At 44.4% G+C, this 10540-nt stretch overlaps 1 protein-coding gene across 1 annotated transcript in view; it reads left to right on the plus strand.

Moving 5' to 3' along the window:
• The window catches only part of csmd2 (CUB and Sushi multiple domains 2), a gene marked incomplete at its 5' end in the record, with an annotated part of 216943 nt that overhangs the window by 20439 nt on the left and 185964 nt on the right, over positions 1-10540 (plus strand). The window contains 1 exon segment of the mRNA XM_084484866.1: positions 8041-8153. Within this exon segment, the coding sequence (XP_084340992.1) occupies positions 8041-8153 (113 nt within the window).

The following is a 10540-nucleotide window of genomic DNA, read 5'->3' on the forward strand; positions in this document are numbered from 1 at the left end:
GAATTCGTTTTTTAAGTATATATAAGTATATACAATATATATATTTTTTAATATATATGTATGTATGTATATATGTGTGTATATATATATATATATATATATATATATGACATAAACATGTTCATTTTAAAATATTCATATGATTTGTGACTTTGGGCTAACCCTGGTCTTTGGGATGTGATGGGAGCGTGGTGTTACGATGCACTGCTGATGAGCTGTGATGTGATGAAGTGTGCGTATATAGAGAGGTTTCATCAGTTGGATCATTTGTGAAGAGACGACGGGTTGATGGGTCTGAATGGATGTTCTGGTATTTGAGTGGACACATGTTGAAGTTTATTAGAGTGGGGAAATGATTCTTACACCCCCACACGCCACTTTGAATCCCATGAGAGAGAGAGAGAGAGAGAGAGAGAGAGAGAGAGAGAGAGAGAGAGAGAGAGAGAGAGAGAGAGAGAGAGAGAGAGAGAGAGAGAGAGAGAGAGAGAGAGAATTATCTATTGAATGATCAGCAGTGGTCAGGATCTACTTATTTTCTGAGGAAGTTCCGTTCGTGGTTTTTCGAATCATAATGAATGTGCCCATTCGTCTTTTCCACCACTCTATCTCCCTCCGTTCCTCCCTTCCTCCGTGTGTCTCTTTTTTCTCCTCTATCTTCCTTTTATATCCATAACCGTGTATGGTAATGGCCTCTCCTACTGTCTACATCTTTCTTTTCCTATTTTACAATTTGCCTTTCTATTGTTGACACTTTTTAATAGTCTTTTATTGTCTATCGTTCTTTTAATAGCCTCACACTTCTTGTAATTAACAAGGATACATAATGTTATCGGTGTGTTTGTGCATGTGCGTGCATGTTTGTGTGCATGCATGCATTTTTAATATAATTTTTCAGCTAAAGGTTGCATTAACAATTCATGACGTGAAAGAAAACTTAGCCTAGCTTGAAGAGAACACACGTGTATGTGTATGCTTGGCCCATGCTTTCCCTTTCTAAAATAAATTTGACAGCATATCCCAGCTGTTCCTTAGCTTCTCCCAGACGCTGCACCTCCCCTTTGCAGTGTGGCTCCTCCCATGCTCCTGTAAGAACTGGCAAATATGTTGTGACCGTGGACATGTTTGTACTTTTGAATGGCCTGCTCTCAATGTGGCTTAGAGTGCCCCGGGAGAATGTTTAAAGTTGTAATCTTCTAGAGGTCCAAAGTGAAATAAATGCCATTTAAGTCGCTATCCATCTCCGAATTAGGTAGCACGATGGAATAAGGAGCCTATTGCCAACTGCTATAAGTCATTGCGTTTCCATCATTATGCATATTAAGAACCAAGTGTCTGTGACAACTTTTCCGCTGTGCGTTCAAATCACAAACGCAGTTAGCGATGCATTTTCCATCACCCAGCAGTGGTCGTTCCGCCAGGAAGGGTTTGGCAGAGCTACCACAACAGACTCGCTCTTCAAATCACTTGTGAGTGTAGTGGCTTACTTTTTTTTCCCAATAGGTGCCACCAAAGACAAACCAAAAGGAGATCTTTGAGATGAGCCACTTTAAGTTTACTTAGGCATGCGGTGTATGCTGTCTCATGAATAACACCTTGTATGGAAGTGGTCATCACATTCAGTGCATTCAGTGTTCTTCCAGAGATGGTTTATTTAGAGAGTGCGAGGGTGCTGCAGAGATGCAGATACAACATCAGGGAAATAAAATTGTGACTGTTAAATTAATGGACCGGAGACGAAGCTAACTGTGTACCTCACTTCCTGAATGGTAGATACTGCAGTGGAAGCTATTTAGGTAGTTAGTGTGTGCGTGTGTGTGTGTGTGTGTGAGCCAGAGTGACCTTTTATGAACCACGTATAGACAATAACTGTATAATTGACTGTAATGGATGACCATAGAGGTATAATTTGTGTCAATGCTGCTGAAAATCTTTTTTTTTCATAACTTCCCAATGGTAGTCTCACGCACGCACACACACACACACACACACACACACACACACACACACACACACACACACACACACACACACACTCTCTCTTTCCAGCTGGTGATGAGTTTAGCTATTATGCACAGCAAACACACGCTAATCACCCCTGCAGTTTTTTTTTAGTGCCCGTGAATGAGCAGAGCTGACGTCTGTCAGCAATGTCAGTCAGCAATGTCATTAACATGGATCTTCATTTTCATTGGCCGCCGTCTAATATATCCCGCCCTACCACCTTCAATGCTAGTATTTTGCTTGTGAGACGTTGAAAACCGAAAGGTTGCTTTAGCTTGATTTAGCGCACACACACACACACACACACACACACACACACACACACACACATATACATTTCAGCATCAAGTAAAATTACGTAGTAACGGCTTTTCAGATTGTTGTCCTTTCTTTTCTTCACAAGTCGAGGTTGCATGTGAGCAATGCCATCACCTTATTGAGCTACATACAATGTTGCCCAATAGCATCAGGAATCGGTCAGGAGATAAGCTTGAAGGACATTGTGTATGGACACGTGTATAGACACACTCTTGCACACATGCATACAAACGCACACACATGTATAAACGCACACACAAATTAGCATATATCTTTAAATGTCACTATCTCCTCCACACTCTCTCTCTCTCTCTCTCTCTCTCTCTCACACCCACCCACCACCCCCCACCCCCTACTCTGCTTCTCCATCTGGGGGAGCGGGTCTGATAATGACTTCATGGTTCATGGCTGGCGACGATAGTTGATTATCATTTGCAGTCAGCGCTTTTGTGTTTCCTCCGTGGTTAAGTAAAGTCAACACAGCATTGCAGCCAAAGAGACACCGTGGTGGTGAATATTAATGAACGTGGCGCCCTGGCCTATGACGCAGAGCCTGGGTACTGGGTTACTTACTGTCCTGATACCAAAGGTTATGTATTTAAGGGGAAGAGGAGATGAGATACGCTAAGATCACATTGGCTATGGTGACATATGGTGTCTTTGCCTTTATCTAATCGCAAAGGTTAGAGAAAAATAATGTAAGATGCTTTCAAAGATAATTTAGGAAGTGATATCCGGTGTGGACAAGATGACATGATATGGGATAAGCCAAGCTAAACTAGGACAAGCGGAAATAAAGTAAGCTGAGATAAAAAAATAGAATAAGCTAGGGATAAGCTAAGGTAAGATGCTATATTTATGATAATAGAAATGGTGTTAACTAATTATACGTGGGGCTGATTATACGTGTTTGGTTCAGACTATTATTACTAGTATTGCCTCACACCTATGACAGCAGTGTCCTATTCAACCAATGGGCGCTTTGGTTTTCTTCTTTGTGCGCTTTTGTTTTCACAATCTAGTGTCATCTCATGTTGAAGAGGACCAGCAGAGGCGTGGGAGTCACCAGTCAGGCTCCGTCGTCAGTGGAATAATAACAACTCCCTTCTTTTCAAAATGGCAGAAAATGGCACGACTACAGATAAAACCACCACAACATTAGCGGAAGAAAGCACAGACTGACAGATATCTGTAATTTAACGCAAAAATAGTACTTGTTTACTTTCTCTTTTATGATCCGTGAAATTGCGACTGTAACTGCTTCTAATAACAAATAAAACTCAAACACACACACACACACACACACACACACACACACACACACACACACACACACACACACACACATCCCATTTGTAGCTGTGGGTTGAGCATCCATGGTGTAATTAGCTTTGTGTTTTATATATCATCAGTCGGTCCCTGCACTCGCTGTCTCCGAGCCCCATCATGGCCTTGTTTTCTGGTGTGTCACGCTGCGTTAGCCGGGTTGGACGAGAGCGGCCAGGCTGCCAGCCAGTGTCTGATTGCTCCTGAGAGTTCCTCCGATTAGCGGCTGGAATCCAATCACTGGTGTGAGGATGCAGTGTGATTTTTAACCTTTTTAAGGAGCTGTCGTTTTTCTCTGTCTCTCTCTCTCTCTCTCTCTCTCTCTCTCTGTCTTCTTCTCTGGCATGTGGGTGGGGTCAAGGGAAGAGCTAGGATGAGTCACGCACATGCGTGCGCACACACACACACACACACACACACACACACATCTACCTCGCGGCTGGTATGTGATCAGGGTGGGGGTTAGTCACCGTTTAGAGTGATGGGTTGGACAGTGAGCAAGAGAGAGCGAGCGTACGGCGCGGGAAGCAGGCAGTGGCCTTGACCACTGAGGAGTTACAACCACACACCCTTTATGACGTACAAGCCCCGGAGACACGCGCTCTGTACGGGTGGTCCCACACACACACGCTCACGCATATACGCACGCATGCACACACACATACGTTCATATGTTCACACATGCACGCACGCACGCATGCACGCACGCACACACACGCACACGTACACACTTACACACCCACGTGCACACACACACACACGCACACGCACACGATCACATACACTGAAATACAGACACACACACACACACACACACACACACACACACACACACACACACACACACCCCAAACCACACACAACAGGCATGTGACACACTCTCTTCTTTTTTTATCTTCCTCTTCTCTCACCCTCCCATCATTTATTGGCTAATACATCGCCTCCACTCACTCATCAAAATCTTGCTGCTGCGTCCTTTTTTCTTTCTTTTTTTTTCAGCTCCAGCCGTAGTGGAATATATATATATCAGCTTGGTCAGCAACTCCACATGCCAAAGACACACGCACACACAAACACAGGCACACCGTGCCCGCCCATGCTGCAGCGGCAATGTGATTAAAGGAAAACAAATCAGCGCATTTAGTCTTCTGGCGTGTTCACGTCTGTGAACAGGAATTCATTTTGCGGCTGAACATCATAAAGTGACACAAACTCACACTCACACCTGCCGCAAAATATATTCATGCATGCACTTCCACTGAACTCCTCCATGCCTTTGTTATTCTCTACACAAACCTGGTTTTGCTGTGTGTGTGTGTGTGTGTGTGTGTGTGTGTGTGTGTGTGTGTGTGTGTGTGTGTGTGTGTGTGTGTGTGTGTGTGTGTGTGTGTGTGTGTGTGTGTGTGTGTGTGTGTGTGTGTGTGCGTATCTGATCATGATTACTTGAACATCCAGGCTGCTATATTATCAGGTAAATGCCCTCCTCCTGAATCACTGCTCATCTCCAGCCATCATCGCCCCCCCCATACACACACACACACACACACACACACACACACACACACACACACACACACACACACACACACACACACATCCCCCTCAATCTAGCAGACATCTTCTCATTAACACACCTTGAATTTCCCTTTAGTATCTTCTAACTCTCTCTCTATTTCTCTCGCTCTCCCTCTCCATCCCTCTGTCTCTCTGTCACGCTCGCTCTGCCCGCCACCTTCCCATGGGGTAGCAGAGAGATAATTGGAAGCAGAGGTTTTTTCATGGAGATGATGCTGGGGTCAGTCAGGTGGAAAGCCCCTCTTAATAGATCTCCGCTCCCAGCGCCCCCCCCCAACACGCACACACTCACGCCGGCATGCACACTCACACACCCCACCCACGCTCACACACACTGATAGCCACGCTTGCTTGCACATATAGTGCACACTCCTTACAGGCTGATATACCTTCATGGCACTTCCGCCCTGCAGAATGGAACTGCTGCCGGTGGTTCATTCTGAGTCGTCGTCGTGCTGTTTGTGCATGCACCCCCTCCCCCCCCCCCCCCCCCTCCTTTGTGCCTCCTCCTGGTTTGTTCATTTCCCGCCTTGGAATTACCAGCCACTTAAAACACCTGCTCAGCACACAGCCTTGCCAGTTGCGCTGGCTGTCGTGCACCTGCTCAAGACAAAAACACTTGCCGGTTCTGCTGGCTGTCTTGCACTTGCTCAACACAGACCCTTGCCGGTTGTAGTGGCAGTCTTGGATCTGATCAACACAGACCCTTGTTGGTTGTACCGGCTGTTTCGCATCTTTTTCTGTTTGTATGTAGAAGCAGCAAATCCCTAGGCCGGTGTTTGTTCCATGGGGCTGTCATGTCTCGGGATTGCCACAGCCCATTTGAACACCAACACTGTTTGGTTTTTTCCCCTGTGAATTTGCTGTGAAACAAGCATCTTTTTTTTTAATGAATGTCAGCCCTGCATGTCGTTTTGCACAATTTAGCATTACATGTTATTTGTACATAAGAAAACACAGACCATAATTGTTTTTTCTGGATTGTTTTACTTGTTGCCAGACCGTGTTGCTTTCTTGGCAACATTCTCACTACATTAGGACAAATACATTACTCTGATAAGTATATAATCTTATAGTAACAAGGAGGCATTCTATAGTAACTGACATACAAAGTCATCCATAAAGTGCTTGTATTTTAATTTAATTTGCAAACATTGTCCTTGACTGACATGCATGCCAGCACTTACTATGAGCCTTCAGAAGTATTTATATAAATTACAAAATACCTCATAGTAACACTATGACTATCAACAACAGCTGCATGATTTACTTTGTTATAAGGAGACATATTTAGGGACATTTTGTCAGTTTCCATAGGGTTCATGTTTTTCAACATTTTTTAAACATTCTCAAACCATTATATAACTCTCCAAGTATTCCATAATTGGGCAATTATGAGTACAGAAAGGACAATGCTGATTGTGAAACAATCTTATACAATACAATAGTATTTACGTATTTACAATACAATTCAAACAATCTTTTGTCATGATGAAATAAATGGCTTATTTTCCAATTGTTTAATTAGTTATTTATTATTATATTATTTATATAAATGGAGGGTGCCTATGCAAAATTACTCAGCAAAATCTCTCTCTCTCTCTCTCTCTCTCTCTCTCTCTCTCTCTCTCTCTCTCGGTTAAGCCAGTCCCGAGGACAATTCCCGCCCTTCGTCCACATTCACCTTCCCTGTGGCTAATCTGCCTGAAACAAGATGGCTGCCGTCCAAATCAATTTGTGGCCAGTGGAGTGTCCATTTGCATGAACACGTGTACCGTCATTTAGTAGATTTCCCGCCTTGACAGTGTCACCGAGAAGAGTGAAATCATGCATACATTTAAGTCCCCTTGCGTTTAATTTTTTTTCTCCAATTTATCTCTCTCCGGTGCATTTGGCGCTCCCTGTTTCACCTCTCCTGCCCCCCCCCCCCCCCCCACCCCACACACACGAAGGGAAGTGTTAAGAGATTAAGTGAATTACTCAGTGCTGGAGCATACAGGCGCCAATAAAAGTCAGAACTTTAAGAGATTGCAGGAGTCGAATTGAGGAGTGCAAATGACGGGCGACATTGAAAAGTTTGTTGTAAAGTTTTAAATTAAAAAATGGGTTTGAGTCCGAGTCAAACATAAAGATGTGGGTTGCTAGGCTTGGTTTGCCAACCGTACTGTATGAGCGATGAAATAACAAGTGCATTAGAATGTATGATTCTCAGATTGAAATCCGCTGAAACCGATTACAGCGATGGGCTCTCTGAATGACTATTATGCTCGGATGAAGCACATCTTTCAAGGGGAAGAGATTGGATGGTGTGGTGCATGATGAAGTGCCAGGGACAGATCTTTACAAGAGCAGACAGGTTTACCAGTTCAATTTCGCCGCCATTGCCAATTATCTTAAATAAGAAAGTTATGTCTTTATTTTTTTGGGGGGTATTTCTTTCCTAAAGATTTCGTCAGCCAGGGTTTGCTGGGATGTTTAGTATTCGCTAATGTTGCTTCGTTATCTCTCCCTTTGATCACGAAAAAGCTAATGAGTTTTGAGTCATTTTCTCTTTTTCATACATCTTTCATGCAAAAAATATGAATAATCTATAATGTGAAATGACGATTATGCACATTGATATTCAAAAGATTCAAAAGCCTAAACGCTTTTGAACAGCAACTTGCTCGTTTCAAAGTGGGTTGTTACTTTTTCATTTTTATTTGTACTTGACCTTGCAGGCAACTGATTTAATCTCTATCCACTAACTCTGTATGTCGTTCTTCTCTCTCTCTCTCTCTCTCTCTCTCTCTCTCTCTCTCTCTCTCTCTCTCTCTCCAGGTTAACAGGCTTCCAGTTGCCCTCGCCCATCGTGAGCACGGGCTCCAGGCTCACGCTGTGGCTCCTCTCAGACTATGCTGTCAGTGGCCAGGGCTTCAAAGCTGCCTACGAAGGTAAGGTCACACTCCGAGATTTGCCTGCCGCCATTAATCTCTCTCTTTCGCTTATGAACCTCCAGCAACAGTGTACCAGCGGCCGACCTTATCGCTGGGAAGGTTTACACCCACTGCGTGTATGCATGCGACTAATTGCATTATCATATTAAGCGCGAGCTTGCCGCACTCTTGCGGTAAGCCACGAGAGTCACCTCTGGAACTGTCCAGACAGTTTTACAGATTGTAATTATTCTCTTATCCGAACGAGAAAATAATCATGATTTTGTTGGGTGGCGTTGCGCCAAAGCTATGGCCACAGAGAGTGTCTCAAAAGCTGCGGCTTGTGGCTGTCATTGTGGATTCAGCTTATTGGCGAATAGCGAGCTTTAAAAGTGATCCAGCACAGAGAGATGTCATAGCTTGTATCGCCTTCAGTGAGTCTAAAAATCCACTCTAACTTTCCTCTCCAGTTTGGATGCCAAGCATGCCTAGGCTTGGCTTGTGATGAGCACAGTTTAGCTTAAGTTATTGGGTCGTAGACTTGGCGCCTTTGCCTAGCCTTGTCCTAAGTTGGTGTGCTGTTTTTGTTGCCGTGTCTCTTCCCGCCAGAGCTAAGACGGGGAGAGGGGTGGGTGTGGTCCGTGGGATGATAAGGACTTTGCTTTATGATCAAGGGTGATGCTAATGGAATCACTGTACTCCTTCTGCCTCTGTCGATCACCTTCCCCCTGTTGTGCTGTTCCTTTGCCCAAGGAGAGACAGAGACGGAGATAGAGGGGAAAACGGAGAGACAGATAGGGAGATAGACGAGAGAGAGACAGAGGGGAGACTGGAGAGCACAGGGAGATAGAGGCACAGAGGTCTAATTAAGCTAATTACTTGTAAAGAGTTGTTCTGTCTGGAGATGGATGATATTGGTCAACATGAGTGATGTCACAAAGTGACTCAGGAGGCACTGTAATTGCCTCCTGAGTCACTTGCCAGATTGTGATCAAAGAAAGACAGCAAAGAAATATACAAAAATAGTTTTGTCGTTCTCGCTGAGGGATTTTGGGGCATCTTGCTGTTTTTTCTTCTTAGAAATAACGTAAATGAAAGCTTATAAATATGCCCAAACTAGTTTTTTTCAATTATTACAACAAAATTGTATGTTCAGCAATACTCACTGTAATTTCTTGATGCCAATTTACCATGCTCACGCTCTCTGCTCCACTAAATTAACTCTATCACATATAATTATATGTGCACAATTCCTTACACACACACACACATATATGCAGTCGTTGCTAAGTGAATATCGGCACCAGCAGTAGTGAGAATTAGCCAACAGTTCGTTCACCTGTTGAGCACCATGGGAAATCAGGGCCATTGTAATTACCTGCCACCTCTGTCACATGACTCGGGTGAGGACTACATTGACCTGTGTCAAATGGGAGAGGGGAGATGCCCCGGCTGCACTAACATGATACCGTCGCTCTATAGGTGAGAACAAACATTAATTAGTGGTACGGGTAGACACTCTGATTATGCAAAGTGCGGTATATAAATAGTAGACGGCTTAAAGTGTCAGTGCACTCGCATATTGGTCCGCACACACACACACACGCACACACACATCCTTGCCCTTTTACACACACACACACACACACACACACACACACACACACACACACACACACATATCCTTGCCCTTTTACAAACACACACACACACACATCTGTGCCGGCTAAAACACACATCCACAGACGTCTATATCTATCCACACACACACACACACACACACACACACACGTGCACACACGTGGGTGTTGCAGTGAGCATGTGCAGTGGAGCTACACAGTGTGCCTGTAGATGCTGTGAGCTCCATGCCCTCCGGAGTGCTAGAGAGAGAGAGAGAGAGAGAGAGAGAGTAATGAGTGAAGAAAATACCTCTGCTTCATCTCTCAACATCGACCATCTGGGCTTCACGTTCACACACACACACACACACACACACACACACACACACATCAATAGACTAACAGACACACATACACACACACTGATAGACTAACAGACACACACACACACACTGAAATAAAAACCCAAACACACACATGAACTGCTAAACACACAGATTAAAACACACAAACATACTTTTTGTGTGTGTGTTTGTGTGTGTGTCTGCCCCACACAACATGCCCATGGTGAAATGCTCTACACTTATGGAGTAGGTCTGTAAATGCAGTAATCACATCAAACCACCCCCCTCCCCCTCCCCCTCCCTCCTCCTCCCTGTCAACGAGAGCAATCCAGGGGGTCCGCAATCCAACATCAGCTAATTTCACTAATAACCTCCCTCCCTCCACACACACGCACGCACGCAAGCACGCACGCACGCACGCACGCACACACCTTAAGGTTCC

Source organism: Micromesistius poutassou (assembly GCF_964030765.1).
Source record: "Micromesistius poutassou genome assembly, chromosome: 20".
NCBI lineage: Eukaryota > Metazoa > Chordata > Actinopteri > Gadiformes > Gadidae > Micromesistius > Micromesistius poutassou.